The 17,880-nt window shown below is 46.6% G+C and overlaps 5 protein-coding genes across 6 annotated transcripts; 4 read left to right on the top strand and 1 right to left on the bottom strand.

Annotated features, from left to right (window-relative positions):
- The first annotated feature begins 1,126 nt into the window (after positions 1-1,126).
- On the top strand, positions 1,127-2,035 carry LOC118514278 (methyltransferase-like 26). 2 transcript variants are annotated; one of them, XM_036061019.1, is made up of 2 exons: positions 1,127-1,244; positions 1,334-2,035. In XM_036061019.1, exon 2 carries the CDS (start codon positions 1,338-1,340, stop codon positions 1,968-1,970), a length of 633 nt encoding a protein of 210 aa, XP_035916912.1. In that variant the 5' UTR covers positions 1,127-1,244; positions 1,334-1,337; the 3' UTR covers positions 1,971-2,035. The 2 variants fall into 2 exon arrangements, with proteins under 2 accessions (XP_035916912.1, XP_035916913.1); XM_036061020.1 differs by having other exon boundaries at positions 1,169-1,240.
- A 12-nt stretch (positions 2,036-2,047) lies between these two features.
- On the bottom strand, positions 2,048-3,363 carry LOC118514277 (probable ribosome production factor 1). The gene has a single exon (XM_036061018.1). It carries the CDS (start codon positions 3,213-3,215, stop codon positions 2,082-2,084), a length of 1,134 nt encoding a protein of 377 aa, XP_035916911.1. The 5' UTR covers positions 3,216-3,363; the 3' UTR covers positions 2,048-2,081.
- Positions 3,364-4,005: 642 nt separating this feature from the next.
- Positions 4,006-4,873, top strand: LOC118509259. The gene is made up of 2 exons (XM_036049594.1): positions 4,006-4,204; positions 4,313-4,873. Exons 1-2 carry the CDS (start codon positions 4,202-4,204, stop codon positions 4,820-4,822), a joined length of 513 nt encoding a protein of 170 aa, XP_035905487.1. The 5' UTR covers positions 4,006-4,201; the 3' UTR covers positions 4,823-4,873.
- Positions 4,874-5,110: 237 nt separating this feature from the next.
- LOC118512428 (Golgi phosphoprotein 3 homolog sauron) lies at positions 5,111-9,867 on the top strand. The gene is made up of 4 exons (XM_036056884.1): positions 5,111-6,214; positions 7,221-7,467; positions 7,805-7,980; positions 8,090-9,867. Exons 1-4 carry the CDS (start codon positions 6,011-6,013, stop codon positions 8,336-8,338), a joined length of 876 nt encoding a protein of 291 aa, XP_035912777.1. The 5' UTR covers positions 5,111-6,010; the 3' UTR covers positions 8,339-9,867.
- Positions 9,868-10,696: 829 nt separating this feature from the next.
- Positions 10,697-17,285, top strand: LOC118510143 (cullin-associated NEDD8-dissociated protein 1). The gene is made up of 8 exons (XM_036051630.1): positions 10,697-11,333; positions 11,815-11,984; positions 12,213-12,879; positions 12,955-13,213; positions 13,301-14,702; positions 14,785-15,674; positions 15,750-15,896; positions 15,977-17,285. Exons 1-8 carry the CDS (start codon positions 11,298-11,300, stop codon positions 16,120-16,122), a joined length of 3,717 nt encoding a protein of 1,238 aa, XP_035907523.1. The 5' UTR covers positions 10,697-11,297; the 3' UTR covers positions 16,123-17,285.
- The last annotated feature ends 595 nt before the right edge of the window (positions 17,286-17,880 follow it).

Genomic DNA, 17,880 nt, shown 5'->3' with positions numbered 1-17,880 from the left:
GTGCAGCGTTGGTTGTAGAATACACATCAGCAAATCCAATTCCAAGCCCGATTGAACTACCCATATTTCTAATATGGTTCATTTTGGAACAAAAGTATTACTCCAAAGAACATCACCGAGCTACACTTGAATTTTCGCTTAAATTTTACATGGATATTCAAAAGGATATTGGCAAACGGACAACAAAAACCCATAAAAGATACACCAATGAAAATGAATTCCGTAAAAAAGCCATTCCCTAAAAAAACTGAAAGTATACAGAAAGCCAGGAATGGGTATCAAAACTTAACCCTATGGATCTCCCGTAACCGGGACTGATCATCTGGCAACTTAGTTTCAAATATTTTCTTTCTCACCATTTCTAAGAGGTTCTTTAAAAAAAAAAACTAATTTTCCGGAGCGTTCCGTCGAAGGAATCAAGCCACCAATGCCATTTCTAGCTTTCTTTAATTAATTTAGCCGTAGCTGGATAGTCAGTCCTGCGTACAGGGAGATAGATTCCCGGGTGAGATTCGATACTGGTCCCGTCATCAATTTACACAGCTCAATAATGAGAAATTTAAATAAATACATGTTAAAAACATTATTTTATGCATTGGTGAATTTCACCCCTTGGAGGCACGGAAATCGGATAGAATTTGGAGATCCCTCAATTCTGAAGCCACTCAATCGAAAGCAAACTTTACAGTGATGAAAGCGTTTTACATCAGCCAATCATTAGCCTAGATACGAAGTTCAAATAGCTATTTAAGGCAGTGTTCCAATTATTAATTTTGACTCTTTTTCACTTTATACCATCAAACAATTCTTCTCAAATCCGTTGGGCTGTACCAATTCAAACAGTGTTACCTGCTACGTACGCAGCCAAATTATATTCGCTCTCTCTCAATGCTGTCAGTTTAAGTGACAGCAGAACACGTACAAAAAGCCGTTGAGATTCGCTGTTGGGAGGGATCGGATAAATGTTATTGATATCTGCAGGAGAGAGTAAATTTATTTTATTTCCTACACGAAATTTTGCTTGCGTGAATAAGCGAAACCCAAATACGGTACCATTTTTGCACTACAAGTCCAACACAAAGCTGGGCTTTGCTGCATAGGACCTTGTTTACAAAATCAGCTGTTAAAAGTTTCTGTCAAACTTGCTTTACAGTGTACTCTTCAGTTTGTTTACAGTGACCTTTGTGTACAGCCACCAAACTGCCAACTGTTTTATCAAGCGCCCTGGCTAACAAGATTTGTGGGTAAATATTGTGCGATCACTGTACTATCAGAATAATTTGGAGTCTCGGTAATACTGAACCAATAATGTACAATTCATTGCACATTCTAGCATCATGCGATTTGCTAATCCGGCTGGCGAAAGAAACAAAGATCCGATACTGAATGTGTTGAAGCGGGTTTTATCCAAAACCCTACCCAATCTTCGACTATTGGAAATTTCTTCCGGTGTGGGATTACATGCGCCTTACTTTGCCAAGGAATTCCCCAACATCACTTTTCAACCATCGGAATTCGATACCACTTTGTTTGGCAGTATCGAAGCCTATCGACAAGGGGTAGAGAACGTTCGTTCTCCAATCTTCATCGATGTTTCGAAGCCGTGCCAAGAATGGGAGAATGATGCCAACATTAACCAACAAAACAGCGCGAACCATTTCGATTACATGCTCAACATCAATATGCTACACATTTCACCAATAGCTTGCGCTTTGGGACTGTTTCATAATTCTTCGGTGTTGCTGAAAACAGGCGGACTATTGATAACCTACGGACCGTACGCTGTGAACGGGATGCTTACGCCGGAAAGCAATGTCCAGTTTAACCGGTCACTGCGTCAACGAAACCCAGAATGGGGCATACGCGATACGAGCGAATTGCGTGAAATGGCCATGCAGAAAGGTATCTCATTGCTAGAAGTGATCGACTTACCGGCAAACAACAAGTGTATAATTTGGAAGAAGGAATGAAACCAAGATAATGGCTCCTGCAAGCTATATTCGTAATAACATCATTACAAAATGCCAAAACACAACACAAAGCCTCGTAGTTTCCATGTAGTAAGTGAGAAATGTTTTATTTTATAAGAAGAATCGTCGTCGGTTTTCCATCTGGTGACGTTTGTTAGTAATCATCCATTCATAATCACCACATTTACCATCGTACAGTCCCACCTGCAGGGATCGCAACTTGAGCGTGAACCGAGGCCCTAGCTCACGCAGTTTAACCCGCTTGCCGTTCTTATCGAACTCGTACAGATGATGCCGGAAGAAAATGTAGTCTCGCTGATTGTGAAAAGTGACCGCTCGTCGCCCACGGAACTCTGGATCGTAGTGGAAGAGAGCGCCTAGCATACGCCCTATGGTTAATCCCAACCGGGTGGTAAAGTTGTTCAAAATCACCTCCGGCCGATGTGTCGTAATGTCCGTCTCTTTACGCTTCAAATCCTTCAAATCCTTGAAATTGCTTATTTTGAAGTGTGCCGTGGGTCCGTCGGGCAGATGAATGAGCAGTAAGCCCTCTGGTTTTTTCCTGTTCTCGTTCACTACCAGAATGTCCGTGAAGTTTTCCCGAATGGCGCTCTTGCACACCCGTTTCAGCTGCGTTTTGTTACGTCTGAAGGTGGACGCGTTTGGAATCATTCGACGCAACAGAGAAGCGAACTGGCGCGTAACGTGGTGCGGCGTTGCATTGAACGTTATCATCACCCGCGGTGTGTAGCTCTTCTTGTAGTACTCGCAAAACTCATCGTTTGCCAGATCGTTCAACACTTCCTCCTGATCCTCGCCCTCGATGTTGGTAACGGTCGTCTCATCCTTCTCGCGGAGAGTTTCAATCGTATGCTGCGGAACGGACGGTTTGCCTTCCAGCTTCCGTGTCTTCTTGGCAGCCTTTTCCTCCTTTCGCTTGGCGCCCTGAAGCCGCTTGAAACGGTTGTGACGAATTTCTTTGTTCTTCACAAAGTTTATCGGATTAATCACGGGAAACGTAGTCTCCTGGGGATCTTCTTCGTCGTCTGCCAGGCCCCGGCGACGGCGTAAACGTAGCAACTCTTCCGCGCGCTCTGCAACCTCACGGGCTGCCTTCTCATCCAGGTAGTCCTGCAGCCGTTTTCGTTTAGGCTTTGCACCGTCTCCTTTTTTCTTTGCTTCCACTTTCGAGGTAGACGGTTTGGGTGCCATCTCCACATCACTATCGCTATCGCTGCTCGACATTTTAAACGATTTTCTTCTAATTTATTACAAAAACTTGTTGCGGTAAGAACGCGGCACTGCTTTGGCGACCACGTTTTGTTGTTATTCTGCTTTTTTGTGATGCCGGATCATGACAGCTGTTTGACAACCAAGATCTGTAGCTGTCAAATGCTATCTACCCAAGTACCGTACTGGTCGAGCTAGGGCGTCGCTCACTCTGACCTCGGAACTCATTTCGCGATGGATTATTAAATTCTAAAACTAATAAATCATTTGATATATCTGTACTTCTTCTTCTTCCTTGGCACTACAACCTAGAGAGGTCTCGGCCTGCCATATCTGGCTTTCTGTGACTTGAATTTACCCCGTAATAAAGTAATCAACCCTGCGTACGGGGAGGCGGTCTGGATGGGATTTGAACCCCGGTCCTACATGCACAGTCATGAAATCGAATCCACTTTTACTTTTTCTTCTTATCCGTCTTCTTCTTGTGACAATTAACGAATTTTAGTGTGGTCAAGTGTCGACAGAATAGGGTTTTAATCCCATCCCAAATATGTAGAGCCAAATAAGAAGAACAAGGGTATGAACAAATGGGTAAATAAATTATCCAAGATCTTAATCGATCGATCGAGAATGATCAATTCGTGCGCCCAAGGCATCGTACAACTAAATGATCGGATTGATCTCCTCTTGGCCAAATATTTATCCACCGACATAGGGTAACTCATGCCGTAAAATGACAGATATTTAGCTTGCAGCCAATCTTTGCCAACTGGGAAGAGCGCTCTATGTGACACATGAATCGTTTGTAGGGTGTTTAGCGTCTTCGTTTTCGGCGAACTGCTGCATCAACCCAGTGCGTTTAGCATCATCAAAACATTGCGAGCTACAACAGCGACTATTATTTCCTAGTACGTTCAAATGTAAATGGAAGAATACTAGAAAACTGCATCGTTGGATGGACGGTTTCTTTGCTTCACGCAAAGGATTTCAAGCACATAAAAATGGTATGAAATAACAATCAAACCCTCTGCATAAACGCCATTGTGATGCAAACGGCACAGTTGGCTGCTCCAAAGAATAACGTTTCATTAATAAACCCCCATCTTTTGCAGGCAGATCCTCCACCCGAAGAGGAGCGTCAGCCCGAGCAACGAGAGCAGCAAATTGGATGGTTAGAAGCGGACCAATTCGAATCCGCAGAAGACATTGAAAATAATGTCGTAAACTTGGTGCCTCGTCGTTCGGCACGTAGACAAAGGTACGCGGCCAATAACACAAATGGAAACGCTGGTGCCCGACGCAGAGCAGCTCCGGCACGGGCTAATCCAGCACGGGCTACACCAGCACAGCGGGCAGTCACGATACAAAATGCTATTCGACGAACGACTGGACAGGATTTAGAGTACAAACAAAAGATCTTAAGGGCTCTAACTCAAATCACTCGATCGTTCGAAATGGTGATTGAGCAGCAAGCCGATGCCACCCTCATGTTTTGGCAGGCAGTGGCCGCTGAAAGCCGTAATTTACGGCCCGATCTGTACACCCAGTTCAAGACGGATGTAATCGACAAGCTGGCTGAGTATATTAGATTGAATCATCAAACGTTCGAAAATGAACTGTAAATTTCGTTGCTTAAATTCTACCGATAATAAAAACTGTTTTGTATTGAAGAAGCAGGCGTATTATTTGCCCAGGTGTACACGGTGCTGTTGAGGTAAACGAACGTGTTGAATAATTTTATAATGAATTACAATTTTCAGAGTAAAAAAACGATTGAAAGAGATTCCGCCAGGAGAAATTGTTTACATATTTCCCATCAGCCAAGGTATTTATATAATATTTATTGTAACCACCTTGGTTGCTGCCACGACAAATGTCATGGTGATGGGAGCTGCGAATAGCTTTCTGTCACCGCAATCGTTCCACGAATCCGCCATGTTTTTTCCTATCTGCTGCTACAGCAGTCGTCATCGTTGCCGTGTTTCGTGTAACCAATAGTGAATGCAATATTATTTATTTTCCCTACTGGAACTTTGCGTTTATGCATTACCGTTTGCTCGCGTTCGGTGGTTGCTTCGGGAGCAAAGTGTAGACTAGACTAGCGCTAACCACTAACCGAGAACGAAGGGAATCGAATCTGATGTGAGAAAACCAGCACAGAAGGGGACTGGAAAGTTGCCAAGGAGCCCCAAACGACGACGACGCAAAGAGCGACGTTGGTGTGGCTCCAACACCACCACCACAACCACCACCACCTCTTTCAGCATAGGAGTAATTTCCACAGCGACGGATTTCGGAAACATTTACCAGCATTACAGAGTTTGCAACTAGGTTCTGCGTACGACCCTGGAGATTTTATACACCGTGTATACGTACACATCTTCTGATTCTGGTCGTTTGGAGTATGCATGATCAGCACAACGAAAAGCATCGATCCAGTAAGCGCAGGAAGTTCAGTCAGTGAGTGCGTGTGTGTGTGTGCGGGATAAAGTGTATGTGTGCAGTACTGTTCGTGGCCAGTAACAAACGTCAGTGCGTGTTGTTCATCACGGTCATCGTGTATGCGGTAGTAAAGTGCACACGTACATAAAAGTGGCACCGGGTGGGTGGAACAGGAAAGAAGGCAGACAGGCAGGTAGCAAAAGGGTAGAGGGCAAGGAAAGGCCAACTACCACCACCACCAGCAGCGCCACCAGTGTCAGGTGTCAGTCAGCAACCCCGAGAACGGAGGCTGACGACTCTTCACAGCGCAGCAAAACAATCACACACCGGACGAGGACAGCGGCCTAAAACGGCAACACGGCTGAACGATGAATCGAACGGACGGGCTTGTGCGACGTGTGAAAGCACGCGACACCGAAACGAATGGAGGATCGTCTTCATCCGCGGCGAATCATGCCGAACAGGAGGACAACAAAGTAGACAAGGAGGACGAGATGGAAGACTGCGACTCCAAGGAAACGCGGCTCACTTTGATGGAAGAGGTGCTGCTGCTTGGGTTAAAGGATAAGGAGGTAAGGTGATCGTCGGTGGAGCGGACGGGCGTGTCGTACCAATGAGCGACGTGCGTGAGGGCAATCAAGGAACGGGGAGTCGGCCAGTTGCGAATTGAGCGTGGTACATATCTAAAATTCTGTCTGCTAAGATCAAAGGGCAATTCGCGCGCACATCAGCATTCGTAAAGATCGTGCTGTGGCCCTGGAAAAGCAATCACAGTATTACACACAATCGCGCTCTGTCCTAACGCTAATGGGTGGTCAGAGTTTTTGCCACATCCAATCATTCGCGATGTTGTTAGGTGGCGTAAGCGACATTAGTGATAATTTTTTTTGCTGTCACGCTTTCGGAACCGATTATTCCTAAATTCATTTTCCTGCAGTATCGTTTCACGTTAAGTTGTGTGCACCGCGGTGGATTGTGAGTCGTTCTAGTGGTAATGATAATTTTTATTAGCTTACAATCGCAGTTATCACACGAAAATAGCGACCTCCAGTACGTACAATGAAGCCGGAATGATGGTCGCATTGCTCAACCGCTTGCAGGGAACGGGTTTTCAGCAGGGGATTTTTTTTTTTATCGCAAAGGCTATATTCTTTTTGTCCACCACCCATTGGCGACAAACCGCCAGTGTCGCATCATTTTCGGGAAGTTTGAAGCGACTTTGTAAATGTAAAAAAGCGTTAAACAACCGCTTGAATTGTTGTGCCGTCTATCGCAAACAGAAACGTGCCATAAGCTTTTTTCGGCACTCGCACTTTTTCCAGACACACATACTTAGTAAACAACGTTCTTGCGTAAATGGGAATTTTTTGCAACGCTAAGTAAAACAGCTATTATAACACGGTTCGCCATTCTTATGCTTCTTATCATCGGTCTGCCGGTTCTAATGGTTGGTGAAAGCATTATTAAGTTTTCCCATTAGAAGCGCACCAATATGAATGGTTCTACGTTGTAGAATTACATTTTTAACTGATTTTTGCGTTTAAAAACTCGTTCGTTCGTTTCTCTTCCTTTCTCCAGGGCTACACATCATTTTGGAACGATTGCATATCGAGCGGACTGCGTGGGTGCATTCTGATCGAATTGGGGCTTCGTGGACGCATCGAACTAGAGCGGGCCGGTATGCGAAGGAAGGGCCTGTGCACGCGGAAAATCACCCTCAAATCCGACACACCTACCGGTGATGTACTGCTCGACGAGGCCTTGAAACATATTAAAGAAACGTACCCACCGGAAACCATTCAGAGTTGGATCGAATATTTGAGCGGTAAGTGGCCGCCAGCCAGTTTCCATCGGGCATTAACCGTATTTGCCTTCGAAGCTCGTTCGTTGACAATAGTATATAGTTTATCTTTTCTATCTGATAAGAATATCGAACGAATGTGGTAGTAGAAGCTTTCAAGCGGAGTGTAGTGTCGTCTGAAATGGCAATAGTTTATTTATTTTACGATGTATCAACTTTAGGTTAATTGTGATTGTTACATGGAGTTCGTCATCTCATGTATGACATATCGTGATATGAATTTGTTTAAAGAACAACCATTTTTACAAACCACACATGTATGCATGCCACTAATCGCTGCTCCCTTTCGCCCATTGCACAGGGGAAACATGGAATCCGCTCAAGATACGCTATCAACTGAAAAACGTCCGCGAACGACTAGCCAAGAATTTGGTCGAAAAGGGTGTACTGACGACGGAGAAGCAAAATTTTCTCCTCTTCGATATGACGACACATCCCCTAACCGATAACGTTATCAAATGCCGGTTGGTGAAGAAGGTAAGCGTATGGTGTAGGAATAAGTATTTTGACGCCCAACCAAAAACGTGCACCGGATGGCTTTAATCTTGACGTGGTTTCTGTGTGTTTATTCTTCCCGTACACGTAGATACAAGATGCGGTGCTCACAAAATGGGTCAACGATCCGCAGCGGATTGGCAAACGAATGCTGGCGCTGATACTGTTGGCGCACGCAAGTGACGTGCTGGAGAATGCCTTTGCGCCTCTGAACGATGACGACTACGAGCTGGCGATGCGACGGGTAAGGGAGCTGCTCGATCTTGACTTTGAGGCGGAGTCCGCCAAATCGAACGCCAACGAAGTGATTTGGGCCGTCTTTGCGGCCTTTACCAAGTAAGATAAGAAACCCCCTTCCTAGTTCTGCCTAGACGCAATAACGAGCGCGAGCGCGCGCGCGCACACACACATGCCACTGTGGGTCGGAGGAAAGAGCAATACCGGTCTGATTTACCAATGCGCAACGCAATGGCAACGGTTGGTCTGTTGGTGTTGTTGTGCGCAGGGATACGATATAGCAGCCCTCATTTACTGTAAAACGATCTCCGTTCGCTTTAGAAGTAGATCCTCCACGAACGGTCGAGGAGTGAGGGAAGCCACAGCCCCTGCGGGAGGGAAGGTTTATGAAATCAGTTTGATATGTTTTTTTTTGTTTGCTATCGTTTTCCAAAGTGGCACTGCATGAATCCAAGCTCCAAAGTGTGTGGCCAATAGAGATGGGACCACTAGCAAAAGGAACTAGTAGCATCAAACGCAAATGGAAGCAAACTTGCCACGACCGAATGTTGCTCCGTGTGCAGTGCGCAAGTGTGCACTGAAAGATTGATTTAATAGAATTGTGATTAAAAGTGGTTGATCGTTGGGATGCAATTATTACGGTATTTTGCTGTTACAATAAGGCAATACATTCTACGCGATAACGGTGAGCAAAAAGAAAACCGGAAAACGGTGTGCGTTTCCAAAACACACAAGCTTGTATCGTAGGAAGTAATATAATGAAGCCAATAGCGATTGTAACGCGCCGTGTTACATCTTCCGGTACAGGAAAAGGGTCACGTAATACAAATCCGTAATGTGTCGCCGGTGTTCATGAGGGAGACGGTGATGTACTTTACGTACAATTGCAGATTTTTGCTACTACAAACCAATGTAACAACTATTCTACTACCAACTCTTACTCACCCATTTGTTGCTGTATTCCCACATCGAGTAAAAAGCTAGCCAAAACCCCTTGCACACGTCACTGTACGAGGGATTCAATTTCATAATGAAACAAGATGACAGTTTAAAAAAAAACCTCCGGTCAAACATTCTATAAAACGGTTTATTTTTCCACAATAGCATTTTGCTGTTTTTCTTTGAAAATTCTACTACTATTACACAGCAGTACACAGCTTTCAGAAGGCGATACACTATTTCAAGCGTTCTTTGTTACTGTTGCTGATTAGCTACGTAAAAGGTTTATTATATTAAGCAAAGCCACATTTCAGAACAGGTACTTTCCAAACGTTCCACAAGCAATCCAATCCATTTGTGAGCAAATACAAGCAACGATTGTACCGCGATTTCAATATTCGACCGGTACACGGTGATAATCATTTTATCCGTATCTGTGCGGCAACAAACATGGAACCGATACTTTTATTGCTTTTGCGTTTGAGTAAACTGCAAAGTTAATTTTTATAGACGTAACAGACGACAGCAAAAAAGAAAAAGGACATATAAAGGACTGGATCACCGGCACGAACATTATCAACAAGCTGATAGGACATTTTTTAACATTCTAGCTAAACTCTTTTCAAACTATCTATAGCAAAAGAAGCATAGCTAACCGTTGGCTGTAGAAGCAAATAGGTCGAGTTTGGGGGGGGGGGGGGGGGGGAAGGGAATCCGTGCCCATGAAACTAGGGGTCCCGAATGGAGGGAAAATGCGATATTGATTCGGAACATCACGTAAATCAGCGTAAATTATGTGTTCGCTTTTGGAGCGTGGAGTCAGAAAACGGCAAACGAAACGTAAAGCAAGCAGTACGAAACATTCTTCACTACCGTGTTTAAGGACAAAACCGCGATTCTTTTTCTACCTGTTTATCGTTGTTTTAGTAAATTTTATGTTAGTGTTTATTCTTTGTCCTCTACAATTAACATATGTAGCGATAGCGTAAGAGAGCGATTCGTTCGTTTCGTCGGTTTGAGGGCTTTCGAAAGTTGAAATCAAACAACGCAAAATTGCAAATTCTGTGCAGAGGTTCTCGCACAGGTTCTCGACGGCCCGCCACACACACACACACACACATGCTGCACTGAGAATGGGTCCTTTTCCTTAAATTACAACGGATTTAAATAGACAGCAGAGAAAAAAATGTACATAGTGAAACAGACAGCCTAGGTCGAACCTATTGTTAAACGGTAAATAAGTAAAGCAAGATATGTAAAGAAATAATAAAAGTATAAATTGGTTAAAATCTTTAACAAAAAAACAGGGCGCTCACTCACTTTCTTCAAGCGATGGAAAGCAAAGAAACAGAAACAATTCGATTTTAAAAATTTAAATAAAATTCCCCGTCTTGTAAGTAGAGCAAAAAAAAACATTCTCCTACTGTTTTTGAACCTGAACGTCAAAAACGCTGTCGTTGGGAGCTGTCATCGCTGTCAAATTGCACCGCATGAACCGGCCTGCGTATAAACTAACTTTGAAAGTCACGAAACGGAAAGGATGTGTGTACGCGCGTATGTGTGCGTACGTCTGGTGTGTTGGTGTGTATGAAAGAAAATTAGCAAGATCAGCAAGTGCGAGAAAAAATCTGAAGAATTAGCTTTCGTTTGCTTGCCCGACGTATTCTGTCCACCTGTCTGCAAGCCGCGAGTGGACGACAACCGTTCGCGACCAGCACAATTGTTGCCGTTGCCGCAAATTGCCGAAATAGCGAGCCGTGTTCGTGTCGCTGAGTTGTTCTGTGCGTTCTATCGGTGTGTGCGTAATTGACAGCCTCGCGTTGCGGGAATCGGTAGGAGAATTTTTCTCTGGTGGTGAAAGAAATCGAGCTCCGGTCGTGGTGCGAATTAAGTGCGAGTTTGTTTGCGGTTGCAAAAATTCTTCCCCGATTGTTTGGTCCGGAAAGAAAAGCACATCCTGCGAGCCGTGAAACAAATTTGGTCCAACGAGCATCGACCCATCATCACACAAAGTGTCACGGTGTTTTTCGTTGCGTGCGGTTTTTGTCGGCAGTCACAACAACAATTCACAGTTGCTGATTGGGTAGCTGCTGCCTGTGTGGGAAAAGCCAACGCTCATCAGAATGGCGTCGTATCAGATAGCGAATCTGCTGGAGAAGGTGAATTTCCAAAACCAAAACATGTCTTTGAATGCCCACTCCCAAAGGTGCCAAAGGAAAGCGAGAAGCTGCAAAACGGTGGTACCGAATTTAGAATGACAATCAGCTTCATCATCATCACCTCGATGCGTCGTGTGGTTTTGCTAGTAAAGCGACGGACGAAATGCATGTGTGTATGCGCATCGAGAAGAGTTCGATATTTATCGACGAAAGCGGAAAGTCCTTCAGCAATCCTTCCGTGTACTATTTTGCTTATCTCTTTTGGCAAAAACACGCACCAACTCAATCCCCCAACAGATGAGCCAACAAAATGTGGCTCGCGTTCCTCAGCAACCATTGCCGACGAAAATTGGTTCCCACAGACACCAGTAGCCACACAATATTGCAAATCGTCTCAGAATGCTTTGCCTTTTGTTTGCCAATAGTTTATTTTGTGCAAATAATCATTTTCAAATATTTCCACCGGCATCGCCTCCACTAGATGACGTCCAATGACAAGGACTTTCGCTTCATGGCCACCAACGATCTGATGACGGAGCTACAAAAGGACAGCATCAAGCTGGACGATGAATCGGAGAAGAAAGTCGTCCGGATGGTGCTGCGTTTGCTGGAGGACAAGAATGGTGAAGTGCAGAACCTTGCCGTCAAATGGTACGTGTATGCATTTTGCGTTCGTTTGCTTACGTTTGAGGTTATGTTGTTGCTCCCCAAACCGTGTATGTATTTGCAAATCATCAAAACAATGCCCAATTCAACGGCATGATTGTTTGTCCGGGAACCATAACCGATAACCGTAAATACAACAAAAAAAGGACAATCCAATGTACGAAAGCTATGAAAATGCACATATTATACTAACATATTTAAATTATGTTGCAGTCTTGGCCCGCTGGTAAACAAAGTGAAGGAAAATCAGGTGGAAACGATAGTGGACCTGCTGTGCGCCAACATGGTGTCCAACAATGAACAGCTGCGCGACATTTCCAGCATAGGGCTGAAGACGGTCATATCGGAGCTGCCACAATCGTCCAACTCGCTCGTGCCGAACGTTTGTCAGCGCATCACCGGTAAGCTGAGTGTAGCGATCGAGAAGGAGGACGTTTCGGTACAGCTCGAGGCGCTGGACATACTGTCCGATCTGTTGTCGCGATTCGGCGACTTGCTCGTACCGTTCCACGAGCTCATTCTGAAGGCGCTAGTGCCGCAGCTCGGTTCGGCCCGGCAGGCGGTTCGCAAGCGCACGATAGTGGCACTGTCACACCTGTTGACCACCTGCAACAACAACGCTTACAACAAGGTGATCGAGCACTTGCTCGACGGATTGGAGAAACCGCAAAATCCTGGCACCATCCGAACGTACATCCAGTGTCTGGCGGCGATCTGCCGGCAGGCCGGGCATCGGCTGTGCAATCACATCGAGCGTGTGATGTTCCTGCTGAACCAGTACAGCCTGCGGGATGACGACGAGCTGCGCGAGTTCTGTCTGCAGGCCTGCGAAGCCTTTGTGCAGCGCTGCCCGGAAGCAATCATACCCCATATTCCAACGGTACGTTAATGCGCCGTATGAAAGAAACATTGCTAAAGATGATTAATCTTTGCTTGTGTCTTCTGTTTTGTGCAGATTGTAGATCTTTGCCTCAAGTACATCACCTACGATCCGAACTACAATTACGAGGCCGATGATGGTGACGGCGGTACCTCCATGGAGATGGAGGACGACGAGGAGATCGATAGCGAAGAGTACAGCGATGACGACGATATGAGCTGGAAGGTGCGCCGTTCGGCTGCCAAGTGTTTGGAGTCGGTCATCTCAACCAGACACGAGCTGCTGGAAGAGTTTTACAAAACACTTTCCCCGGCGCTTATCGCACGCTTCAAAGGTAAAGGATGGATGGAACCGGACTTACACTGAAACACATTTTGCCTGTTTAACTAACGTTTCCTCATTCCGTCTATGTGTCTTGTAGAGCGCGAAGAAAACGTCAAGTCCGACATATTCCACGCGTATATTGCCCTGTTGAAATCGACCCGCCCGATGGGCGATGATATCGGGCACGATCCCGACTCGATGGAGCAGATTCCTGGCCCGATCAGCATGCTTACCGACCAGGTGCCAACGATAGTGAAAGCGGTACAGCCGCTTATGCGTGAAAAATCCGTCAAAACCCGTCAGGATTGCTTTCTGCTGTTGCGTGAGCTGCTAAACGCCCTGCCCGGCGCACTTTCGAACCATATCGATCAACTAATGAACGGCATACACTACTCGCTGAACGATAAAAACTCCACGTCCAACATGAAGATTGACGCGCTTGGCTTCGTGTACTGCATGCTGGTCGGACACAATCCCCAGGTGTTCCACGCGCACATTCAGCTGCTCGTGCCGCTCGTCGTGAACGCAGTGTTTGACCCGTTCTACAAAATTGCTACCGAGGCCCTGCTCGTCCTGCAGCAGCTGGTGAAGGTTATCCGGCCGCTCGACATGCAAACGTCGTTCGATTTTACGCCGTACGTTAGTCAACTGTACACGAGCACGCTGCAGAAGCTGCGTTCGCCGGAGGTAGATCAGGAGGTGAAGGAGCGGGCGATTGCCTGCATGGGCCAGATCATTGCCAACATGGGCGATGTGCTGCAACCGGAGCTGGTGACCTGTTTGCCACTGTTTATGGAGCGTCTGCGCAACGAGGTGACGCGGCTGAGCTCGGTTAAAGCGCTCACCATGATTGCTGCCTCACCGCTGCGCGTTAACCTAAGCCCGATTATCGCCGAAGTCATACCGGTGCTGGGATCGTTCTTGCGTAAAAACCAGCGCGCGCTCAAGCTCAACTCGCTCACGCTGCTCGACACGCTCGTGACGCACTACAGTCAATTCTTGGATCCGATGTTGTTACGCGGTGCCGTAGCCGAGGTGCCACCGTTGCTGAGCGAATCGGATCTGCATGTTGCGCAGCTTTCGCTCGTGCTGCTAACCTCGGTCGCACGCCAACAGCCCGAAGCGCTGGTCGGCGTTCACGAGCAGATTTTGCAGGAAGTAATGACACTGGTGCGCTCACCCCTCCTGCAAGGCACGGCATTGAACTGCACGCTCAAGCTGTTCCAGGCGCTGGTACAGGCCCAGCTGCCGGGACTGAGCTATCGCCATCTGCTGGCGATGCTGATGAACCCGGTGTACAATCAGCAGCAGCACGGCGGCAGTCCGCTGCACAAGCAGGCGTACCATTCGCTGGCCAAGTGTATTGCCGCACTGACGCTGCAGGTCCCGAACGAGGCACTGACAGTGGCGGGCGAGTTTCTGCGCGAGATTCAAAATCGTCGCAACGATTCGCATCTCATGTTTTACCTGCTGACCATCGGCGAAATTGGGCGTCATTTGTAAGTGTAAAAATGCATTTCAGTTGTCCGTCCCCGTTTGACCAATCCTAATTGTGTTTACCCACTTACTCATTCGTTGTAGCAATCTGCACACAATCGATACTCTGGCGCAAACAATCCTGAACTGTTTCTCGGCCTCGTCCGAGGACGTGAAGGGAGCGGCCAGTCACGCGCTCGGTGCGATCGCAGTCGGTAATCTCAATCACTATCTGCCCTTCATACTGAACGAGATCGAGGCGCAGCCGAAACGGCAGTATCTTCTGCTCCACTCGCTGAAGGAAGTCATCTCGTCGCTGTCGACCAGCAAGGCCGGTCTGGAGCAGCTGTTGCCGTCCGTGCCATCGATATGGACGCAGCTGTTCAAGCACTGCGAATGCTCGGAAGAAGGTTCGCGGAACGTGGTGGCCGAATGTTTGGGCAAGCTTGTGCTGGTGAACCCGGAAGAGCTGCTGCCCCGGCTACAGATGGCTCTGCGCAGCGAAAGCGCGCTCATGCGCACCGCCGTCGTGTCGGCCATCAAATTTACCATCTCCGACCAGCCCCAGCCAATCGATCCGCTGCTGCGGCAGTGCATTGGGCAGTTTCTGTTTGCCCTGCAGGATCCGGAACCGTCGGTGCGGCGCGTAGCGCTGGTCGCGTTCAATTCGGCCGTTCACAACAAGCCAAGCTTGGTGCGCGATCTGCTGCCCGAGCTGCTGCCCCAGCTCTACTCCGAGACGAAGGTGAAGAAGGAGCTGATCCGCGAGGTGGAAATGGGCCCGTTCAAGCATACCGTCGACGATGGGCTTGACATCCGGAAAGCGGCCTTCGAGTGTATGTACACACTGCTCGAGCAGGGCCTGGATCGGGTAGATATTATGCAGTTCCTGGAACACGTGCAGGCGGGATTGCGCGACCACTACGACATCAAGATGCTCACGTATCTGATGACCGCCCGGCTGGCCGCCCTCTGCCCGAATGCTGTGCTGCAAAGTATGTATCGCGTTGCTCCGAACCGATGGACGGCTTGATGATTCGGTTGTTTTTCCCCCTTTTTTCCCCGCCCAGAGCTCGATCAGTTCGTAGAACCACTCCGAGCGACCTGTACGCTGAAAGTGAAGGCAAACTCGGTGAAGCAGGAGTACGAAAAGCAGGACGAATTGAAGCGGTCTGCACTGCGTGCCGTTGCTGCGCTGCTACAAATTCCCAAGGCTGGTAAGGGGTTGGCGCACTTCCGCGTATTTCGCGCAGGACGAACGGGCAGCTGTGTTAATCGGGGTGCCATTTTTTTGCAGATAAAAACATATACTTGGCGGAGTTTCTAATTCTGATCCGCAGCTCGTCTGAGCTACAGCCCCTGCTCGAATCGGTGCAGAAGGATTCGTCCGGACAGACGAATAACAACATGGACGGGCGCGACTCGTCGATGGACCAGAGCTAGGTGGAAAGGACTAAGAAACGCAAGGTGGATGGTGAACATAAGTAGTCGGATCGATTACCGTTTCTGGTCCCGTTTTGTTCGCTCCTTGGTTTCCTCGCCATCCTTCCCCTTGCGGCATCGACGTCATACAATGCCGCGCGAGTGAGTTGTGTAAAGACGATCCCTGAGACCCACCCGCCCACCCCCGTCGATCCTCTATAAATCTGCTATGCAAAATACGATCTTATCCACAATATACTAGGTGCGCTTTGCATTAATTTTGGTCGTTCGTTTTTATTGCCTTTTTTTTCAAGGGACCGCATTTTCGCAGTCAAAGTTGATGAGTAAGAATGCTGGGCTTTTGTCCCATTGAATTTGCAACCGACCTGTCCTGTCCTTCATCGGTTCTCGCTAGCTCAGACGAGTGTCTGTTATGTTAGTTGGGCATTCTTCCGAAAGTTTCACAGAAGATATCGTTGTTTAAAATCATCTTTTGTGCTTGAAATTTATATTACCTTTTTTAATCTGTTGAAACCAAATTTTTCCTCTACCCTCTTACCTTAAGTATCGTCGTACTCCATTGTTTGCGGTGGTTTCTCAACATGATACCAACATTAATGTAAACGCCCTGACATACGACAAAGTAAAGCGATTTAGAGGATAAAGATCATATAGTAAGCGAAATCACGAAAGAGAAGCAGCTACCGACGGCTCAAACTACGCGTTGGTTCAAAAGTGAGGCTTATGAGTTGAAGAGTCGGCAAGAGGACAGCCACCTTGTTAAGCAGCATACACAACATTTGCATCCTTCACAGATTTGTTGCTTCATGTCGATTTTCATGATTTTTGTTTGGTCATTTGTTCTTATGTAAAGAGGCAAAAAAATATACGTAAGTCTGTCGCTCCGCTTCGATAACGAAACGAGACGGAAAGTCGGAACGGCGAACTGAGCAAACAACTATTACAACACAGCGAATGTCACCCATAAGTGTCCCATATCCATCCCGCCTTGTTCCGGTAGTGGTGTACGCTGGCGCACAGACCAGACACTATATAATACTGAACATTACGAAGGATTCGATACTGGAAACCGAATACTTGCAAGGAAAATGAAAATAAGAACAACACGATGAAAACACTATGAATAAATGAACAAAATTAACTGACAGCAAATATCATTCAAACTGCGTGTGTCACATTCTGTTCTGGAGCTTGCCCATAGTCAGGTTTGGAAAGCAATGCAATGGATTTTTATCCCGAAGAACACAAATCCCCTCGATCCTTCCTCGTTACAGAGCTTGGTAACCTAGCTGCCGGATGCAAGTCATGCCCAAGGATTATAATACAGCCTGCGAAAACTTTTCCACTCAAAATGTCTGCCACGAAGCTGAGATTTTAGAGGCGCTCTACTCACATGCTCCTTCGAAATATGGACTCTTGACCCCAGGCCCAAGTCCGGAATATGAGCGAAACATGCTCAGAAGGATTTTGGAGGACCCAGTAAATGCGAAAAAGCAAACAATGGAGGAGACGATTTCTATATGACGATTTCTAAGAGCTTTAAGATAATCTCTGTATTGTCAAAAAAATTAAACTCGTCAGACTCCGTTATCTATCCTATAAACACTAAGAGAAACCTTTTCTCGCCCTCGCCCATTCAATCTGTTTAGAATAATCAATTTAAGCACCCAATATGGTTTGATCTGATCAGTTTTTTTTTTTTTATTCTTGAAGGGCAGTCTGACCGTATTACTGATCTGAGCAGTATCAAGTCCAAAA

The sequence above is a fragment of the Anopheles stephensi genome, chromosome 3 (assembly GCF_013141755.1).
Source record: "Anopheles stephensi strain Indian chromosome 3, UCI_ANSTEP_V1.0, whole genome shotgun sequence".
Classification (NCBI taxonomy): Eukaryota; Metazoa; Arthropoda; class Insecta; order Diptera; family Culicidae; genus Anopheles; species Anopheles stephensi.
The sequence above is the reverse complement of the archived record's forward strand: the minus strand, read 5'-3'. Positions and strand labels throughout refer to the sequence as shown.

Bases quoted from the DNA above. Each gene is read 5' to 3' on its own strand.
- LOC118514278 (XM_036061019.1), top strand. From the start codon at position 1,338: ATGCGATTTGCTAATCCGGCTGGCGAAAGAAACAAAGATCCGATACTG.
- LOC118514277 (XM_036061018.1), bottom strand. From the start codon at position 3,215: ATGTCGAGCAGCGATAGCGATAGTGATGTGGAGATGGCACCCAAACCG.
- LOC118512428 (XM_036056884.1), top strand. From the start codon at position 6,011: ATGAATCGAACGGACGGGCTTGTGCGACGTGTGAAAGCACGCGACACC. The intron at 6,215-7,220 runs GTAAGGTGATCG...TCCTTTCTCCAG, and splicing joins TTGGGTTAAAGGATAAGGAG to GGCTACACATCATTTTGGAA. The intron at 7,981-8,089 runs GTAAGCGTATGG...CCGTACACGTAG, and splicing joins AATGCCGGTTGGTGAAGAAG to ATACAAGATGCGGTGCTCAC.
- LOC118510143 (XM_036051630.1), top strand. From the start codon at position 11,298: ATGGCGTCGTATCAGATAGCGAATCTGCTGGAGAAG. The intron at 13,214-13,300 runs GTAAAGGATGGA...TGTGTCTTGTAG, and splicing joins GCTTATCGCACGCTTCAAAG to AGCGCGAAGAAAACGTCAAG. The intron at 14,703-14,784 runs GTAAGTGTAAAA...CATTCGTTGTAG, and splicing joins GGCGAAATTGGGCGTCATTT to CAATCTGCACACAATCGATA.